Genomic DNA, 21501 nt, shown 5'->3' with positions numbered 1-21501 from the left:
GGAGTCTAGGACCAGAGGACACAGATGGAGTGGATGTGGAGAGGATGTTTCCTGTAGTGGGGAGTCTAGGACCAGAGGACACAGATGGAGTGGATGTGGAGAGGATGTTTCCTGTAGTGGGGGAGTCTAGGACCAGAGGACACAGATAGAGTGGATGTGGAGAGGATGTTTCCTGTCGTGGGGGAGTCTAGGACCAGAGGACACAGATAGAGTGGATGTGGAGAGGATGTTTCCTATAGTGGGGGAGTCTAGGACCAGAGGACACAGACAGAGTGGATGTGGAGAGGATGTTTCCTATAGTGGGGGAGTCTAGGACCAGAGGACACAGACAGAGTGGATGTGGAGATGATGTTTCCTGTAGTGGGGGAGTCTAGGACCAGGGGACACAGATAGAGTGGATGTGGAGAGGATGTTTCCTATAGTGGGGGAGTCTAGGACCAGAGGACACAGACAGAGTGGATGTGGAGATGATGTTTCCTGTAGTGGGGGAGTCTAGGACCAGGGGACACAGATAGAGTGGATGTGGAGAGGATGTTTCCTGTAGTGGGGGAGTCTAGGACCAGAGGACACAGATAGAGTGGATGTGGAGAGGATGTTTCCTATAGTGGGGTCGTCTAGGACCAGAGGACACAGATAGAGTGGATGTGGAGAGGATGTTTCTTATAAAGGGGGGAGTCTAGGACCAGAGGACACAGATAGAGTGGATGTGGAGAGGATGTTTCCTATAGTGGGGGTCTAGGACCAGAGGACACAGACAGAGTGGATGTGGAGAGGATGTTTCCTATAGTGGGGGAGTCTAGGACCAGAGGACACAGGTAGAGTGGATGTGGAGAGGATGTTTCCTATAGTGGGGGAGTCTAGGACCAGAGGACACAGATAGAGTGGATGTGGAGAGGATGTTTCCTATAGTGGGGGAGTCTAGGACCAGAGGACACAGACAGAGTGGATGTGGAGATGATGTTTCCTGTAGTGGGGGAGTCTAGGACCAGAGGACACAGACAGAGTGGATGTGGAGAGGATGTTTCCTATAGTGAGGGAGTCTAGGACCAGGGGACACAGATAGAGTGGATGTGGAGAGGATGTTTCCTACAGTGGGGGAGTCTAGGACCAGAGGACACAGATGGAGTGGATGTGGAGAGGATGTTCCTGTAGTGGGGGAGTCTAGGATCAGAGGACACAGATGGAGTGGATGTGGAGAGGATGTTTCCTGTAGTGGTGGAGTCTAGGATCAGAGGACACAGATAGAGTGTATGTGGAGAGGATGTTTCCTGTAGTGGGGGAGTATGGCACCAGAGGACACAGATAGAGTGGATGTGGAGAGGATGTTTCCTGTAGTGGGGGAGTCCAGGACCAGAGGACACAGATAGAGTGGATGTGGAGAGGATGTTTCCTGTAGTGGGGGGAGTCTGGGACCAGAGGACACAGATAGAGTGGATGTCGAGAGGATGTTTCCTGTAGTGGGGGAGTCTAGGACCAGAGGACACAGATAGAGTTGATGTGGAGAAGATGTTTCCTATAGTGGGGGAGTCTAGGACCAGAGGACACAGATAGAGTGGATGTGGAGAGGATGTTTCCTGTAGTGGGGGAGTCTAGGATTCATTCACCATCAGAATCATCCTCTCCACATCCACTCAACCAAGGCTTTTCAATATCCAGTTGGTTTCAGTGATTCACCCCTCATTCCTCTGAACCCCAGCGAGTCCAGGCCCGGAGCTGTCGAACGCTCCCGACACATCAACGCTTTCCTTCCGGGCCCAGAATGATCCCAGTGCGGATCGTCTCTGACCCGCGGGGCCTGAAACTTGCAGGGCTCACCGGTGTCTCCACACCTCACCCTCGCCCCCGCTCTCCGGATACGAATGCATCTGCCTCGCTCGCCACCGGCTCAACCCGTAAATTAACCCTTCACTCTCCGTGCGCTTCCGATCTCTCTCGGGCGGATCGCGGACGGCAGAAGGAATGAAGGCGCGGACTGACTTCTGAACGGAGAGAAGCCCAGGAACCCGGCTCTCACCTTGTTGCGGGCGGACTGCTCGGCCACAGCCAGTCTCCGCTTGCGCATCAGCAAGTAGTCGGAGTGGCGAGGGGGGGGCAGCCCCTCCAGCTTCCGGCGGACGGCCCCCACCGCCAGCCTCGGCCTCTCCGCCTGCGACGGGTGCCCGCCCTCCGGCTGGGGGGCCTTCAGCGGCAGCGTGCGACGTTCCTGGAAGACGGGAGTTTCAGACGGTCAGTCCACGACGCCGGCCCGATTCCACCCTCCCCTCCCCGGGTTTGCGCCGCCCCCCCCGCCCGGCCAGGACACTCACCAGCGCCTGCGTCCTCTGTTCCAGCTGTACGCACTTTGGACAGACCAGCAGTTGGGGAGCTGCTGGCTGATCACCCCGAGGGAGGAGTCCAGCTGTTCGGAGAGGGAGGAGTCAAACATCAGCAGCCAGTCGAACCCCGGACCCCCTCCGTCCGTTAACCGCCCACTTTCCCTCATCTCACCCAGCCCCCGCCCTCTGGCCCCTCTCCCGCACCGTGCTGCAGGTGGTCTCGTGCAGTCTCACGTTGCACCATGGTCCTGGGGGAACGTCGTCTCCGATTTACTGCACCAGCAGCTCCGGGTCCAGAGCAGATTTACCAGGACGCTGCCTGGTTTAGAGAGTGATCAGAGATGAAGGGAGCTTGGGCTTTACTCTTTGGAGAGGAGGATGAGAGGAGACATGATAGAGGTGTACAAGATATTAAGAGGAATAGTCAGAGTGGACAGCCAGCGCCTCTTCCCCAGGGCACCACTGCTCAGTACAAGAGGATGTGGCTTTAAGGTGAGGGGAGGGAAGTTCAAGGGGGATATTAGAGGAAGGTTTTTCACTCAGAGAGTGGTTGGTGCGAGGAATGCACTGCCTGAGTCAGTGGTGGAGGCAGATACACTAGTGAAGTTTAGGAGATACTAGACAGGTATATGGAGCAATTTAAGGTGGGGGGGGGGGGGGTGTTATATGGGAGGCAGGGTTTGAGGGTCAGCACAACATTGTGGGCCGAAGGGCCTGTAATGTGCTGTACTGTTCTATGTTCTATGGCTGAAATGACAATAAAAGTGACTTGACTTGTTTTATTTCCCCCGCCGATTTGAACATCCTCCCTCAATCCCCTCCCTATCCACGACACCCCTCCACATCCCTCCCCCAAACCCTCGCTCTCTTTAACACCTCCATCACAACCCGCCCTCTCCTCCCCCCCCCAAGCAGGGGTTAACCCCTTCCGCCACTCTCTGACCCCTTGGATCCCCCGCCCCCAAGCCCTCACTCTGTAACACCTCCATCACAACCCGCCCTCTCCTCCCCCCCCAAGCAGGGGTTAACCCCTTCCGCCACTCTCTGACCCCTTGGATCCCCCGCCCCCAAGCCCTCACTCTGTAACACCTCCATCACAACCCGCCCTCTCCTCCCTCCCCCAAGCAGGGGTTAACCCCTTCCGCCACTCTCTGACCCCTTGGATCCCCCGCCCCCAAGCCCTCACTCTGTAACACCTCCATCACAACCCGCCCTCTCCTCCCTCCCCCAAGCAGGGGTTAACCCCTTCCGCCACTCTCTGACCCCTTGGATCCCCCGCCCCCAAGCCCTCACTCTGTAACACCTCCATCACAACCCGCCCACTCCTCCCCCCCCAAGCAGGGGTTAACCCCTTCCGCCACTCTCTGACCCCTTGGATCCCCCGCCCCCGCGGGGGCCACCCACCTTCAGGCAGGAGGGGTGGACGATCTCGCTGCAGGTGGAGCACTCCATCAGAGCTCCCCGCGCCCCACTCATCCCCTCGGCGTCCTGGCCCCCCTCGTCGCAGATCATGCACAGGGCCGTGTGCGGCAGGATGGGCTGTGGGCACAGGGAGGGAGAGCGTCAGGCCCGAGCCCCGGGGGGTCCCGACGGAAGTGAGTCCCACTCTCTGGGGCTCTGGACGCACGGTTTTAATAACGAGGAGTTTATTTACCAGGGCAGAGCGACTGGGGAAACAACACAGGCGGCTACAACATTCGCACACGCGCACTCAGAACAGGTGACGTGGGAAAGCTCGGGCCGGCAGCACAACAGACGGGGGAGCGGTGCGGGGACGGAGCGCGGGTGCAGATACAAGCGAGGAAAAGTAACTCCGATACCTGCCACGGGCAGGGGCAAGAGGAAACGCTCCCACAACCCTGTGGGACCTTCATAGGTCGGGGCCCAGGTGATTCACCGGGGGGGGCCGACGGCTCGACGCTAGGCGGGTCAATCCAATTAAGGTGGCCGATGGTCAAGTGTGCATTGACTAGTTGGGAGGGGCAAAATGCCGACTGGCAGGTGGTGCAGAGGGCAGTGCAGTCACGTGACAGGCACCCCTCTCTGGATACGGGATGGGGGAGGGGGCGGTACCCCGGCAGGCAGTTTCGCTTCAGCCCCCGAACACAATGCACCCCTAACCACCGGCCCCTTTAATTATCCTTGTACTTGGCCTTTGTAACCGGCTTAACTCTGCCGGCACCCCCCCCCCCCCCCCCATCAATTGCCTGGGCGGTAGTGCCCTCCCGCACTAAAGGGGGGGGGGGTGGGGGCGCGTCCACTGGACGCGCTCTCGTTGCCACCTCCGAGGGACCGTCCTGCGTCACTCCAGGCCAAGGACCGCGGAACGGCGCCGCATGAACTGCTGCTGGGCGCTGAATCGGGTTGGGAGCGCTGATTACCGTCCCCGATAGCAGAGAGGCATGCCCGCACCAAGTCAAGGGGCAGCGGGTATCGTATCAAGGAAAAGCTTCTCTAACCACGGAGTAGAGTGGTGGATATGTGGAATGCTCTGCCCCAGAAGGCAGCAGAGGCCAATTCTCTGGATGCATTGGAGAGAGAGTTAGATAGAGCTCTTATAGATAGCGGGGTCGAGGGATATGGGGAGAGGGCAGGAATGGGGTACTTTGGTACAGAAAAGGGGAAGTACTACGAGATGTACAACAAGTACATCAGTCAATGAAAGCAAGCATGCAGGTACAGCAGGCAGTGAAGAAAGCTAATGGCATGCTGGCCTTTATAACAAGAGGAATTGAGTACAGGAGTAAAGAGGTCCTTCTGCAGCTGTACAGGGCCCTGGTGAGACCCCACCTGGAGTATTGTGTGCAGTTCTGGTCTCCAAATTTGAGGAAGGACATTCTTGCTATTGAGGGAGTGGAGCGTAGGTTCACGAGGTTAATTCCCGGAATGGCGGGACTGTCACATGTTGAAAGATTGGAGCGACTGGGCTTGTACACACTGGAATTTAGAAGGATGAGAGGGGATCTGATTGAAACATATAAGATTATTAAGGGATTGGACACGCTGGAGGCAGGAAGCATGTTCCCGCTGATGGGTGAGTCCAGAACCAGAGGCCACAGTTTAAGAATAAGGGGTAGGCCATTTAGAACAGAGATGCGGAAAAACGTTTTCACCCAGAGGGTGGTGGATATGTGGAATGCTCTGCCCCAGAAGGCAGCAGAGGCCAAGTCTCTGGATGCATTCAAGAGAGAGTTAGATAGAGCTCTTATAGATAGCCGGGTCAAGGGATATGGGGAGAGGGCAGGAATGGGGTACTTTGGTACAGGAATGGTGAGCATTTGTACAGAGCCCTGTGAGACCACACCTGGAGTATTGTCTACAGTTTTGGTCTCCAGGGTTAAGGAAGGACATCCTGGCTGTAGAGGAAGTGCAGCGTAGATTCACGAGGTTAATTCCTGGGATGTCCGGACTGTCTTACGCAGAGAGGTGAGAGAGACTGGGCTTGTACACGCTGGAATTAAGGAGATTGAGAGGGGATCTGATTGCAACATATAAGATTATTAAGGGATCAGACAAGGTAGAGGCAGGAAATATGTTCCAGATGCTGGGACAGTCCAGTACCAGAGGGCATGGTTTGAGAATAAGGGGTAGGGTCATTTAGGACAGAGTTAAGGAAAAACTACTTCTCCCAGAGAGTTGTGGGGGTCTGGAATGCTCTGCCTCGGAAGGTAGTGGAGGCCAATTCTCTGGATGCTTTCAAGAAGGAGCTAGATAGATATCTTATGGATAGGGGAATCAAGGGATATGGGGACAAGGCAGGAACCGGGTATTGATAGTAGATGATCAGCCATGATCTCAGAATGGCGGTGCAGGCTCAAAGGGCCGAATGGCCTACTCCTGCACCTATCGACTTTTCCCTGGGGGGGTGGTGGGGGGGGGGGGTGTGCGTGCGAACACTTTGTTCCCACGTTTGCCTTCTATAAGTAAGACCCTTTAGTACCGAGCCAGTGAGCCTGGAGACCTTCCCCCCCAGACCCGCCGAAACCGTTTCCTTACTTACAACGGTGGGGTGGGGGCGTAGCGATCGAGCTGCGGGTGCCACAGGGCTGTCAGGAAGGGACCGGGCAAAGTGTTGGGGGGGGGGAGGGGGAGAGAGACGACATCGAACAGGGCCGACGGACGCGGGGCCGAGGGCATCGGTGGCCTCTGGAGGGGCGGGGATGAGATCGGAGACCCCCGCGGCGCGGTGGAAGAACGGCGGGTAGCAGCAGCGACGAGGAATTGGTGGACGAGGCTTCGCCGCGGCAGGAACAAGGGCTCGAGAGTGTCGGGGGGGACGGGGGACGGACGGAAGCGAGTGCAGTTGCCATCACTGAGGAGGAAACACTTGGACAGCTCAAAGGTCTAAAAGGTGGTAAGGCACACCCCATCTTCTGAAAGAGGCGGCATTGATAACGATCTTTCAAGAGTCACCAGCTTATGGCATGGTCCCGGAAGGCCAGAACATTGCAAAAGTCACTCCAGGGAGGCGGGAGAAAGGAAACTACAGGCCAGTCAGCCTGACTTCAATGGGCGGGAGATGACGGAGTCACGATCACGCTGGAAGACAGACGACGAAAAGAAATCGGCCGTAGTCAGCGCGGTTTCCTGCTGGAATTCTTTGAGGAAATGACAAGCAGGAGAGATAATGGGGAAGCAGTGGATGCTGCATCACTGGATTTTTCAGAAAGCCCGTGAAAAGGTGCCACACACAAAGCTGCCTTGCAAGAAGCCACGGTATTACAGGACGGGTACTACGGTATTACTGGACGGGTACTACGGTATTACAGGACGGGTACTAAGGTATTACTGGACGGGTACCACGGTATTACAGGACGGGTACCACGGTATTACTGACGGGTACTACGGTATTACTGGACGGGTACTACGGTATTACTGGACGGGTACTACGGTATTACAGGACGGGTACTACGGTATTACAGGACGGGTACTACGGTATTACTGGACGGGTACTACGGTATTACAGGATGGGTACTACGGTATTACAGGACGGGTACTACGGTATTACAGGACGGGTACTATGGTATTACAGGACATGTACTACGGTATTACTGGCAAGGATAAAGCATTGGCTGATTGGGAAGTCACTTCTGGCTGGCTGCTGGAGACTCGTGGTGTTCCACAGGGGTTCTGTGTTGGGGCTGATAGAGTGGAGGTGGAGAGGATGTTTCCTACAGTGGGGGAGTCTAGGACCAGAGGACACAGATAGTGAGGATGTGGAGAGGATGTTTCCTATCGTGGGGGAGTCTAGGACCAGGGGACACAGAGAGAGTGGATGTGGAGAGGATGTTTCCTACAGTGGGGGAGTCTAGAACCAGAGGACACAGATAGAGTGGATGTGGAGAGGATGTTTCCTATAGTGGGGGAGTCTGGGACCAGGGCACACTGAGAGAGTGGATGTGGAGAGGATGTTTCCTATAGTGGGGGAGTCTAGGACCAGGGGACACTGAGAGAGTGGATGTGGAGAGGATGTTTCCTGTACTGGGGGAGTCTAGGACCAGAGGACAGAGATAGAGTGGATGTGGAGAGGATGTTTCCTGTAGTGGGTGAGTCTAGGACCAGAGGACATAGATAGAGTGGATGTGGAGAGGATGTTTCCTGTACTGGGGGAGTCTAGGACCAGAGGACACAGATAGAGTGGATGTGGAGAGGATGTTTCCTGTAGTGGGGGAGTCTAGGACCAGAGGACACAGATAGAGTAGATGTGGAGAGGATGTTTCCTGTAGTGGGGGAGTCTAGGACCAGAGGACACAGATAGAGTAGATGTGGAGAGGATGTTTCCTGTAGTGGGGAGTCTAGGACCAGAGGACACAGATAGAGTGGATGTGGAGAGGATGTTTCCTGTAGTGGGGGAGTCTAGGACTAGAGGACACAGATAGAGTGGATGTGGAGAGGATGTTTCCTGTAGTGGGGGAGTCTAGGACCAGAGGACACAGATAGAGTGGATGTGGAGAGGATGTTTCCTGTAGTGGGGGAGTCTAGGACCAGAGGACACAGATAGAGTGGATGTGGAGAGGATGTTTCCTGTAGTGGGGGAGTCTAGGACCAGAGGACACAGATAGAGTAGATGTGGAGAGGATGTTTCCTGTAGTGGGGAGTCTAGGACCAGAGGACACAGATAGAGTAGATGTGGAGAGGATGTTTCCTGTAGTGGGGGAGTCTAGGACCAGAGGACACAGATAGAGTGGATGTGGAGAGGATGTTTTCTATAGTGGGGGGAGTCGAGGACCAGAGGACACAGATGGAGTGGATGTGGAGAGGATGTTTCCTATAGTGGGGGAGTCGAGGACCAGAGGACACAGATAGAGTGGATGTGGAGAGGATGTTTCCTGTAGTGGGGGAGTCTAGGACCAGAGGAGACAGATAGAGTGGATGTGGAGAGGATGTTTCCTGTAGTGGGGGAGTCTATGACCAGAGGACACAGATAGAGTGGATGTGGAGAGGATGTTTCCTGTAGTGGGGGAGTCTAGGACCAGAGGACACAGATAGAGTGGATGTGGAGAGGATGTTTCCTATCGTGGGGGAGTCTCGGACCAGAGGACACAGATAGAGTGGATGTGGAGAGGATGTTTCCTATCGTGGGGGAGTCTCGGACAGAGGACACAGCCTCAGAACAGAGGGGTGTCCTTTTCGAACGGAGATGAGGAGGAGTTTCTTTAGACAGAGGGTGGTGAATCTGTGCAGACCGTTGCCACGAGCCGTCAGGTGGAGGTTGACAGGTTCTTGGTTAGCCGGACTGTTGAAGGTTTTGGGGAGAAGGCAGGAGACTGGGGGCTGAGAGGGATGGTAAATCTGCCACGTGGAAAGGCGGAGCAGGCTCGATGGGCCAAATGGCTGAATTGTACTCCAGTGCTTTATAGATCGCAGAGGGAGGGAGGGAGGGAGAGGGGAGGCACCGCGGAGGGTGGGAGGGAGGGAAAGAGCTGGAGGCACCGCGGAGGGAGGGAGAGGGGAGGTACCGCGGAGGGAGGGATGGAGGGAGGGAAAGAGCTGGAGGCACCGCGGAGGGAGGGGGAGGTACCGCGGAGGGAGGGAAAGAGCTGGAGGCACCGCGGAGGAGGGGGAGGTGCCGCGGAGGGAGGGATGGAGGGAGGGAAAGAGCTGGAGGCACCGCGGAGGGAGGGAGAGGGGAGGTACCGCGGAGGGATGGAGGGAGGGAAAGAGCTGGAGGCACCGCGGAGGGAGGGAGAGGGGAGGTACCGCGGAGGGAGGGATGGAGGGAGGGAAAGAGCTGGAGGCACCGCGGAGGGAGGGGGAGGTACCGCGGAGGGAGGGAAAGAGCTGGAGGCACCGCGGAGGGAGGGGGAGGTGCCGCGGAGGGAGGGATGGAGGGAGGGAAAGAGCTGGAGGCACCGCGGAGGGAGGGAGAGGGGAGGTACCGCGGAGGGATGGAGGGAGGGAAAGAGCTGGAGGCACCGCGGAGGGAGGGAGAGGGGAGGTACCGCGGAGGGAGGGATGGAGGGAGGGAAAGAGCTGGAGGCACCGCGGAGGGAGGGGGAGGTACCGCGGAGGGAGGGGGAGGTGCCGCGGAGGGAGGGATGGAGGGAGGGAAAGAGCTGGAGGCACCGCGGAGGGAGGGAGAGGGGAGGTACCGCGGAGGGATGGAGGGAGGGAAAGAGCTGGAGCACCGCGGAGGGAGGGATGGAGGGAGGGAAAGAGCTGGAGGCACCACGGAGGGAGGGAGAGGTGAGGTACCGCGGAGGGAGGGAAAGAGCTGGAGGCACCGCGGAGGGATCTCACCGCCTCACACTGCCTCAGCACGCAGGACTGCTTCATCCGCCCGGGACCACCGAACTTCTTCATGTCTCGGCAGTAGTGGCAGAGCCCGCATTCGCGGCGCCGGCAAGCTGCGCACTGCTTACACCTCCTCCTCCTCCTCCGGGAACCCGGGCCGCCCCTCACTACCGGCGGCCGGCCTGGGGGCAGGGGAGGGGGCCGCGATCGCGGCCTCCCCATCTTCGGCTGGGGGGGCGGGAGAAAGAGGAGAGGAAAATGAGGAGGAATTTGATCAGTGTTCCTGGAATACGTCTCTCCCTAACGCCTTGACCTCCTCTCCAAACCCCCGAAGCCTCATATCAACCCTCCCTTCATCTCGTCCAGCTTCTGTGGCCAGCAGACCCCCTGTCGGTCTATCCTCGCTCCCTCCTCCTCTTCCACACTCAGCTTGTCTCGTTTCTTTGGCCGTCGGACGATGGGGTAACTGTCCCCTCCGCCCCCTCCGCCCCCCCCGTCGGTCTGTCCCACACTCACCTTGTCTCGTTTCTTTGGCCGTCGGACGATGGGGTAACTGTCCCCTCCGCCCCCCCCCGTCGGTCTGTCCCACACTCACCTTGTCTCGTTTCTTTGGCCGTCGGACGATGGGGTAACTGTCCCCACTGCCCCCGTCGGTCTGTCCCACACTCACCTTGTCTCGTTTCTTTGGCCACCGGACGATGGGGTAACTGTCCCCTCCGCCCCCCCCCCGTCGGTCTGTCCCACACTCACCTTGTCTCGTTTCTTTGGCCGTCGGACGATGGGGTAACTGTCCCCTCCGCCCCCCCCCGTCGGTCTGTCCCACACTCACCTTGTCTCGTTTCTTTGGCCACCGGACGATGGGGTAACTGTCCCCTCCGCCCCCCCCGTCGGTCTGTCCCACACTCACCTTGTCTCGCTTCTTTGGCCACCGGACGATGGGGTAACTGTCCCCTCCGCCCCCCCCGTCGGTCTGTCCCACACTCAGCTTGTCTCGTTTCTTTGGCCGTCGGACGATGGGGTAACTGTCCCCACTGCCCCCGCCGTCAGTCTGTCCCACACTCACCTTGTCTCGTTTCTTTGGCCGTCGGACGATGGGGTAACTGTCCCCACTGCCCCCCGCCGTCAGTCTGTCCCACACTCACCTTGTCTCGTTTCTTTGGCCGTCGGACGATGGGGTAACTGTCCCCTCCGCCCCCCCCGTCAGTCTGTCCCACACTCACCTTGTCTCGTTTCTTTGGCCGTCGGACGATGGGGTAACTGTCCCCACTGCCCCCGCCGTCAGTCTGTCCCACACTCACCTTGTCTCGTTTCTTTGGCCGTCGGACGATGGGGTAACTGTCCCCTCCGCCCCCCCCGTCGGTCTGTCCCACACTCACCTTGTCTCGTTTCTTTGGCCGTCGGACAATGGGGTAACTGTCCCCTCCGCCCCCCCCGTCGGTCTGTCCCACACTCACCTTGTCTCGTTTCTTTGGCTGTCGGACGATGGGGTAACTGTCCCCTCTGCCCCCGCCGTCAGTCTGTCCCACACTCACCTTGTCTCGTTTCTTTGGCCGTCGGACAATGGGGTAACTGTCCCCTCTGCACCCCCCCCCCCCGTCGGTCTGTCCCACACTCACCTTGTCTCGTTTCTTTGGCCGTCGGACGATGGGGTAACTGTCCCCACTGCCCCCCCCGTCGGTCTGTCCCACACTCACCTTGTCTCGTTTCTTTGGCCACCGGATGATGGGGAACCCGGTACAAGCCAGCTTGGGATCGTCGTTCATGTGGTCCTCCAGTACCTTCTGCGGTGGATTGGGGGAGTGGAGAGAGAGAGAGAGAGAGAGAGAGAGTTAGGAGCAGTGCTGAGGGACGAGGGGGGGGCAGGCGGCGGGGGGGGTTTGGAGGGGGGCGACACTCACCTTCATGTCTTTCAGGAGGGACTCGGCGTCAATCAGACCGTCTGGGACGCACCTCTTGTTCTCGGGAAGCGACTCCAGCCTGTCGACCAGCGCCCGGAGCCCGCTCCGCTCGAAGTGGGTCAGGTGGATCCAGCCGTCGGCCCTCGAGTCCTGCGATTCGCTGGAGGGGCTGCGCTTCAGCGCCCGGGGCGCCCCGCCCTCGGCCCCCAGCCCGTTGGTCTGGCCGGGGGGGAGGGGGCGGGGGCAGAGGGGGGGGAGCCTGGGCGGCCACACCCCCCTCGTGCGAGGGGCAGCTGGAGGGCCCCCGGCGATCCCCTCGCCCTCCCCGTCCTCTTCGCTGCTGGAGGAGTCGCTGTCGCTCTCTGAGTCCGAGTCTGTTGGGGGGGGGGGGGGGTGGAGGAAAACACAGGGCGTAAAAGCAAAGGCAAGGAGAGAGGCGGCCGGACGGGGGAGAGAGGGGTTTCAACTGCGACGGGGCAGAACCCGGGAAGTGTGGGCAATAACACGGAGGGAGACCATGGGACGTTGAAAGGATGCGGAGCCAGGCTGAGGAGTGTGGAGTGATTCACGTTGGTAGGTCAAATTTGACTTCAGAGGACAGGGTCAATGGCAGGATTCCCAGCGGTGTGGAGGTACAGAGAGATCTCGGGCTCCACGTCCAGAGATCCCGCAAAGTTCCTGTGTAAATTGAGAGGGTGGTTAAAGTGGCATTTGGTGTGTTAGTAGGGGGATCGAGTCCAAGAGCTGCAAGGTAACATTGCAGCTCTATAAAACCCTGCTTGGACTTGAAGTGTTCTGTGCAGTTCTGCTCCGCTCATTATAAGAAAGATGTGGAAGCTTTAAAGAGGGTGCAGAGGAGATTGACCAGGACGCTGCCTGGATTAGAGAGGCTGCAGAGGAGATTGACCAGGACGCTACCTGGATTAGAGAGGCTGCAGAGGAGATTGACCAGGATACTGCCTGGATTAGAGAGGGTGCAGAGGAGATTGACCAGGATGCTGCCTGGATTAGAGAGGCTGCAGAGGAGATTGACCAGGATGCTGCCTGGTTTAGAGAGGGTGCAGAGGAGATTGACCAGGATACTGTCTGGATTAGAGAGGGTGCAGAGGAGATTGACCAGGATGCTGCCTGGATTAGAAAGGGTGCAGAGGAGATTGACCAGGATGCTGCCTGGATTAGAGAGGGTGCAGAGGAGATTCACCAGGATGCTGCCTGGATTAGAGAGGGTGCAGAGGAGATTCACCAGGATGCTGCCTGGATTAGAGAGGGTGCAGAGGAGATTCACCAGGATGCTGCCTGGATTAGAGAGGGTGCAGAGGAGATTGACCAGGATGCTGCCTGGATTAGAGAGGGTGCAGAGGAGATTGACCAGGATGCTGCCTGGATTAGAGAGGGTGCAGAGGAGATTGACCAGGATGCTGCTGGATTAGAAAGGGTGCAGAGGAGATTGACCAGGACGCTGCCTGGATTAGAGAGGGTGGCAGAGGAGATTGACCAGGATGCTGCCTGGATTAGAGAGGGTGCAGAGGAGATTCACCAGGATGCTGCCTGGTTTAGAGAGGGTGCAGAGGAGATTGACCAGGATGCTGCCTGGATTAGAGAGGGTGCAGAGGAGATTCACCAGGATGCTGCCTGGTTTAGAGAGGGTGCAGAGGAGATTGACCAGGATGCTGCCTGGATTAGAGAGGGTGCAGAGGAGATTGACCAGGATGCTGCCTGGATTAGAGACGGTGCAAAGGAGATTCACCAGGATGCTGCCTGGATTAGAGAGGGTGCAGAGGAGATTGACCAGGATGCTGCCTGGATTAGAGAGGGTGCAGAGGAGATTGACCAGGATGCTGCCTGGATTAGAGAGGGTGCAGAGGAGATTGACCAGGATGCTGCCTGGATTAGAGATGGTGCAGAGCAGATTGACCAGGACACTGCCTGGATTAGAGAGGGTGCAGAGGAGATTCACCAGGATGCTGCCTGGATTAGAGAGGGTGCAGAGGAGATTGACCAGGTTGCTGCCTGGATTAGAGAGGGTGCAGAGGACTTGACCAGGACACTGCCTGGATTAGAGGGCATGTCTTATGAGGAGAGGTCGAGCAAGCGAGGGCTTTTCTCTCTGGAACGAAGGAGGTTGAGGGCTGACTTGTTAGAGGTGTACATGATGGTAATTGAGTGGACAGCTAGCTCAGAGGGTCTGAGAGTGACTGGTGAATGGACAGGTATCTGCTGAACAGAGGTGGACTGAGAGACACCGGTCAGTGTACAGATCTCCTCCTGAGAGAGAGGGACTGAGAGACACCGGTCAGTGTACAGATCTCCCCCTGAGAGAGAGGGACTGAGAGACACCGGTCAGTGTACAGATCTCACTCTGGGAGAGAGGGACTGAGAGACACCGGTCAGTGTACAGATCTCCCCCTGAGAGAGAGGGACAGAGAGACACCGGTCAGTGTACAGATCTCCCCCCGAGAGAGGGGCCAAGAGACACCGGTCAGTGTACAGATCTCCCCCTGACAGAGAGGGACCGAGAGACACCGGTCAGTGTACAGATCTCCCCCTGAGAGAGAGGGACTGAGAGACACCGGTCAGTGTACAGATCTCCCCCTGAGAGAGAGGGACTGAGAGACACCGGTCAGTGTACAGATCTCCCCCCGAGAGAGGGGCCAGCGCTCGGAGCTTGGCAGACTGCATGCGGGACTCACCGATAAGCTGAGATTCCTTCTGGAACTGCTTTGTCAGGTGGGAGCACTTGGCCAGAAAGAAGACGTAACGCTCCACCACGTACCAGCACATCTCGTAGTAGAACGGGTAGCGGAACTTGAGCGGAACCTGCCGGCAGGAGAGTCGGACGGGTCAGTGGGGGACAGGATGCATCCCGGGAGAACTACCACCCACCCCCCCCCCCCCCCCCCCCAGTGGGGGAGGCCCCGTCACTCCGTCTCACCCGCGTTCGGTCCTCAATGTTGTAGATACGCAGCTGGGTGGGGATGTTGAAGCTGTGGAGGAAATTGCCACCGAAGACCAGGGTGTCTTCTGGAGTGTAAACAGCGTGGATCCAACCTGGGGAGGGGAGAGAAGCAGAGAGAGACTGTGTTCACCATCCCATTGGTCCTTACGTGGAGAAACACTGGACTCTCCCGAGGAAGAAACTCAATAATAATCCAGACAGCGTCCTGGTCAATCTCCTCTACACCCTCTCTAATCCAGGCAGCGTCCTGGTCAATCTCCTCTGCACCCTCTCTAATCCAGGCAGCATCCTGGTGAATCTCCTCTGCACCCTCTCTAATCCAGGCAGCATCCTGGTCAATCTCCTCTGCACCCTCTCTAATCCAGACAGCATCCTTGTCAATCTCCTCTGCACCCTCTCTAATCCAGGCAGCGTCCTGGTAAATCTCCTCTGCACCCTCTCTAATCCAGACAGCGTCCTGGTCAATCTCCTCTGCACCCTCTCTAATCCAGACAGCGTCCTGGTCAATCTCCTCTGCACCCTCTCTAATCCAGGCAGCATCCTGGTGAATCTCCTCTGCACCCTCTCTAATCCAGGCAGCATCCTGGTCAATCTCCTCTGCACCCTCTCTAATCCAGACAGCATCCTTGTCAATCTCCTCTGCACCCTCTCTAATCCAGGCAGCGTCCTGGTAAATCTCCTCTGCACCCTCTCTAATCCAGACAGCGTCCTGGTCAATCTCCTCTGCACCCTCTCTAATCCAGACAGCGTCCTGGTCAATCTCCTCTGCACCCTCTCTAATCCAGGCAGCATCCTGGTGAATCTCCTCTGCACCCTCTCTAATCCAGGCAGCATCCTGGTCAATCTCCTCTGCACCCTCTCTAATCCAGACAGCATCCTTGTCAATCTCCTCTGCACCCTCTCTAATCCAGGCAGCGTCCTGGTCAATCTCCTCTGCACCCTCTCTAATCCAGACAGCATCCTTGTCAATCTCCTCTGCACCCTCTCTAATCCAGGCAGCATCCTGGTCAATCTTCTCTGCACCCTCTCTAATCCAGACAGCATCCTTGTCAATCTCCTCTGCACCCTCTCTAATCCAGGCAGCATCCTGGTCAATCTCCTCTGCACCCTCTCTAATCCAGGCAGTGTCCTTGTCAATCTCCTCTGCACCCTCTCTAATCCAGGCAGCATCCTGGTCAATCTCCTCTGTACCCTCTCTAATCCAGGCAGCGTCCTGGTCAATCTCCTCTGCAGCCTCTCTAAACCAGGCAGCATCCTGGTCAATCTCCTCTGCACCCTCTCTAATCCAGGCAGCATCCTGATCAATCTCCTCTAAACCCTCTCTAATCCAGGCAGCATCCTGGTCAATCTCCTCTGCACCCTCTCTAATCCAGGCAGCATCCTGGTCAATCTCCTCTGCTCACTCTCTAATCCAGACAGCATCCTGGTCAATCTCCTCTGCTCACTCTCTAATCCAGGCAGTGTCCTTGTCAATCTCCTCTGCACCCTCTCTAATCCAGGCAGCATCCTGGTCAATCTCCTCTGCACCCTCTCTAATCCAGGCAGCATCCTGGTCAATCTCCTCTGCACCCTCTCTAATCCAGGCAGCATCCTGATCAATCTCCTCTAAACCCTCTCTAATCCAGGCAGCATCCTGGTCAATCTCCTCTGCACCCTCTCTAATCCAGGCAGCATCCTGGTCAATCTCCTCTGCTCACTCTCTAATCCAGACAGCATCCTGGTCAATCTCCTCTGCACCCTCTCTAATCCAGGCAGCATCCTGGTCAATCTCCTCTGCACCCTCTCTAATCCAGGCAGAATCCTGATCAATCTCCTCTAAACCCTCTCTAATCCAGGCAGCATCCTGGTCAATCTCCTCTGCACCCTCTCTAATCCAGGCAGCATCCTGGTCAATCTCCTCTGCACCCTCTCTAATCCAGGCAGTGTCCTTGTCAATCTCCTCTGCACCCTCTCTAATCCAGACAGCATCCTGGTCAATCTCCTCTGCTCACTCTCTAATCCAGGCAGTGTCCTTGTCAATCTCCTCTGCACCCTCTCTAATCCAGGCAGCATCCTGGTCAATCTCCTCTGCACCCTCTCTAATCCAGGCAGCATCCTGGTCAATCTCCTCTGCACCCTCTCTAATCCAGGCAGCATCCTGATCAATCTCCTCTAAACCCTCTCTAATCCAGGCAGCATCCTGGTCAATCTCCTCTGCACCCTCTCTAATCCAGGCAGCATCCTGGTCAATCTCCTCTGCACCCTCTCTAATCCAGGCAGCATCCTGGTCAATCTCCTCTGCACCCTCTCTAATCCAGGCAGCATCTTGGTCAATCTTTTCTGCACCCTCTCTAATCCAGGCAGAGTCCTGGTCAATCTCCTCTGCACCCTCTCTAATCCAGGCAGCATCCTGGTCAATCTCCTCTGCACCCTCTCTAATCCAGGCAGCGTCCTGGTCAATCTCCTCTGCACCCTCTCCAATCCAGACAGCATCCTGGTCAATCTCCTCTGCACCCTCTCTAATCCAGGCAGTGTCCTTGTCAATCTCCTCTGCACCCTCTCTAATCCAGGCAGCATCCTGGTCAATCTCCTCTGCACCCTCTCTAATCCAGGCAGCATCCTGGTCAATCTCCTCTGCACCCTCTCTAATCCAGGCAGCATCCTGATCAATCTCCTCTAAACCCTCTCTAATCCAGGCAGCATCCTGGTCAATCTCCTCTGCACCCTCTCTAATCCAGGCAGCATCCTGGTCAATCTCCTCTGCACCCTCTCTAATCCAGGCAGCATCCTGGTCAATCTCCTCTGCACCCTCTCTAATCCAGGCAGCATCTTGGTCAATCTTTTCTGCACCCTCTCTAATCCAGGCAGAGTCCTGGTCAATCTCCTCTGCACCCTCTCTAATCCAGGCAGCATCCTGGTCAATCTCCTCTGCACCCTCTCTAATCCAGGCAGCGTCCTGGTCAATCTCCTCTGCACCCTCTCCAATCCAGACAGCATCCTGGTCAATCTCCTCTGCACCCTCTCTAATCCAGGCAGCATCCTGGTCAATCTCCTCTGCACCCTCTCTAATCCAGGCAGCATCCTGGTCAATCTCCTCTGCACCCTCTCTAATCCAGGCAGCATCCTGGTGAATCTCCTCTGCACCCTCTCTAATCCAGACAGCGTTCTGGTGAATCTCCTCTGCACCCTCTCTAATCCAGGCAGCGTTCTGGTGAATCTTCTCTGCACCCTCTCTAATCCAGGCAGCATCCTGGTCAATCTCCTCTGCACCCTCTCTAATCCAGGCAGCATCCTGGTCAATCTCCTCTGTACCCTCTCTAATACAGGCAGCGTCCTGGTCAATCTCCTCTGCACCCTCTCTAATCCAGGCAGCATCCTGGTCAATCTCCTCTGCACCATCTCTAATCCAGGCAGCATCCTGGTCAATCTCCACTGCACCCTCTCTAATCCAGGCAGAGTCCTGGTCAATCTCCTCTGCACCCTCTCTAATCCAGGCAGCATCCTGGTCAATCTCCTCTGCACCCTCTCTAATCCAGGCAGTGTCCTTGTCAATCTCCTCTGCACCCTCTCTAATCCAGACAGCATCCTGGTCAATCTCCTCTGCACCCTCTCTAATCCAGGCAGTGTCCTTGTCAATCTCCTCTGCACCCTCTCTAATCCAGGCAGCATCCTGGTGAATCTCCTCTGCACCCTCTCTAATCCAGGCAGCATCCTGGTCAATCTCCTCTGCACCCTCTCTAATCCAGACAGCATCCTTGTCAATCTCCTCTGCACCCTCTCTAATCCAGGCAGCGTCCTGGTAAATCTCCTCTGCACCCTCTCTAATCCAGACAGCGTCCTGGTCAATCTCCTCTGCACCCTCTCTAATCCAGACAGCGTCCTGGTCAATCTCCTCTGCACCCTCTCTAATCCAGGCAGCATCCTGGTGAATCTCCTCTGCACCCTCTCTAATCCAGGCAGCATCCTGGTCAATCTCCTCTGCACCCTCTCTAATCCAGACAGCATCCTTGTCAATCTCCTCTGCACCCTCTCTAATCCAGGCAGCGTCCTGGTAAATCTCCTCTGCACCCTCTCTAATCCAGACAGCGTCCTGGTCAATCTCCTCTGCACCCTCTCTAATCCAGACAGCGTCCTGGTCAATCTCCTCTGCACCCTCTCTAATCCAGGCAGCATCCTGGTGAATCTCCTCTGCACCCTCTCTAATCCAGGCAGCATCCTGGTCAATCTCCTCTGCACCCTCTCTAATCCAGACAGCATCCTTGTCAATCTCCTCTGCACCCTCTCTAATCCAGGCAGCGTCCTGGTCAATCTCCTCTGCACCCTCTCTAATCCAGACAGCATCCTTGTCAATCTCCTCTGCACCCTCTCTAATCCAGGCAGCATCCTGGTCAATCTTCTCTGCACCCTCTCTAATCCAGACAGCATCCTTGTCAATCTCCTCTGCACCCTCTCTAATCCAGGCAGCATCCTGGTCAATCTCCTCTGCACCCTCTCTAATCCAGGCAGTGTCCTTGTCAATCTCCTCTGCACCCTCTCTAATCCAGGCAGCATCCTGGTCAATCTCCTCTGTACCCTCTCTAATCCAGGCAGCGTCCTGGTCAATCTCCTCTGCAGCCTCTCTAAACCAGGCAGCATCCTGGTCAATCTCCTCTGCACCCTCTCTAATCCAGGCAGCATCCTGATCAATCTCCTCTAAACCCTCTCTAATCCAGGCAGCATCCTGGTCAATCTCCTCTGCACCCTCTCTAATCCAGGCAGCATCCTGGTGAATCTCCTCTGCTCACTCTCTAATCCAGACAGCATCCTGGTCAATCTCCTCTGCTCACTCTCTAATCCAGGCAGTGTCCTTGTCAATCTCCTCTGCACCCTCTCTAATCCAGGCAGCATCCTGGTCAATCTCCTCTGCACCCTCTCTAATCCAGGCAGCATCCTGGTCAATCTCCTCTGCACCCTCTCTAATCCAGGCAGCATCCTGATCAATCTCCTCTAAACCCTCTCTAATCCAGGCAGCATCCTGGTCAATCTCCTCTGCACCCTCTCTAATCCAGGCAGCATCCTGGTCAATCTCCTCTGCTCACTCTCTAATCCAGACAGCATCCTGGTCAATCTCCTCTGCACCCTCTCTAATCCAGGCAGCATCCTGGTCAATCTCCTCTGCACCCTCTCTAATCCAGGCAGCATCCTGATCAATCTCCTCTAAACCCTCTCTAATCCAGGCAGCATCCTGGTCAATCTCCTCTGCACCCTCTCTAATCCAGGCAGCATCCTGGTCAATCTCCTCTGCACCCTCTCTAATCCAGGCAGTGTCCTTGTCAATCTCCTCTGCACCCTCTCTAATCCAGACAGCATCCTGGTCAATCTCCTCTGCTCACTCTCTAATCCAGGCAGTGTCCTTGTCAATCTCCTCTGCACCCTCTCTAATCCAGACAGCATCCTGGTCAATCTCCTCTGCTCACTCTCTAATCCAGGCAGCATCCTGGTCAATCTCCTCTGCACCCTCTCTAATCCAGGCAGCATCTTGGTCAATCTTTTCTGCACCCTCTCTAATCCAGGCAGAGTCCTGGTCAATCTCCTCTGCACCCTCTCTAATCCAGGCAGCATCCTGGTCAATCTCCTCTGCACCCTCTCTAATCCAGGCAGCGTCCTGGTCAATCTCCTCTGCACCCTCTCCAATCCAGACAGCATCCTGGTCAATCTCCTCTGCACCCTCTCTAATCCAGGCAGTGTCCTTGTCAATCTCCTCTGCACCCTCTCTAATCCAGGCAGCATCCTGGTCAATCTCCTCTGCACCCTCTCTAATCCAGGCAGCATCCTGGTCAATCTCCTCTGCACCCTCTCTAATCCAGGCAGCATCCTGATCAATCTCCTCTAAACCCTCTCTAATCCAGGCAGCATCCTGGTCAATCTCCTCTGCACCCTCTCTAATCCAGGCAGCATCCTGGTCAATCTCCTCTGCACCCTCTCTAATCCAGGCAGCATCCTGGTCAATCTCCTCTGCACCCTCTCTAATCCAGGCAGCATCTTGGTCAATCTTTTCTGCACCCTCTCTAATCCAGGCAGAGTCCTGGTCAATCTCCTCTGCACCCTCTCTAATCCAGGCAGCATCCTGGTCAATCTCCTCTGCACCCTCTCTAATCCAGGCAGCGTCCTGGTCAATCTCCTCTGCACCCTCTCCAATCCAGACAGCATCCTGGTCAATCTCCTCTGCACCCTCTCTAATCCAGGCAGCATCCTGGTCAATCTCCTCTGCACCCTCTCTAATCCAGGCAGCATCCTGGTCAATCTCCTCTGCACCCTCTCTAATCCAGGCAGCATCCTGGTGAATCTCCTCTGCACCCTCTCTAATCCAGACAGCGTTCTGGTGAATCTCCTCTGCACCCTCTCTAATCCAGGCAGCGTTCTGGTGAATCTTCTCTGCACCCTCTCTAATCCAGGCAGCATCCTGGTCAATCTCCTCTGCACCCTCTCTAATCCAGGCAGCATCCTGGTCAATCTCCTCTGTACCCTCTCTAATACAGGCAGCGTCCTGGTCAATCTCCTCTGCACCCTCTCTAATCCAGGCAGCATCCTGGTCAATCTCCTCTGCACCATCTCTAATCCAGGCAGCATCCTGGTCAAT

At 56.5% G+C, this 21501-nt stretch overlaps 1 protein-coding gene across 1 annotated transcript in view; it reads right to left on the bottom strand.

Annotated features, from left to right (window-relative positions):
• LOC132387173 (lysine-specific demethylase 2B-like) overlaps nt 1-21501 on the bottom strand; it is a 64005-nt gene that overhangs the window by 23520 nt on the left and 18984 nt on the right. The window contains exons 5-12 of the mRNA XM_059959520.1: nt 14880-14995; nt 14638-14764; nt 11948-12321; nt 11744-11830; nt 10056-10277; nt 3720-3854; nt 2307-2398; nt 2015-2213 (exon numbers count right to left, since the gene is read on the bottom strand). Of these exons, the coding sequence (XP_059815503.1) occupies nt 2015-2213; nt 2307-2398; nt 3720-3854; nt 10056-10277; nt 11744-11830; nt 11948-12321; nt 14638-14764; nt 14880-14995 (1352 nt within the window). The remainder of the gene's footprint in view (nt 1-2014; nt 2214-2306; nt 2399-3719; nt 3855-10055; nt 10278-11743; nt 11831-11947; nt 12322-14637; nt 14765-14879; nt 14996-21501) is intronic.

This window comes from Hypanus sabinus, unplaced genomic scaffold, assembly GCF_030144855.1.
Source record: "Hypanus sabinus isolate sHypSab1 unplaced genomic scaffold, sHypSab1.hap1 scaffold_1591, whole genome shotgun sequence".
Taxonomy (NCBI): Eukaryota; Metazoa; Chordata; class Chondrichthyes; order Myliobatiformes; family Dasyatidae; genus Hypanus; species Hypanus sabinus.
This window is presented reverse-complemented; position numbering and strand designations above follow the sequence as displayed.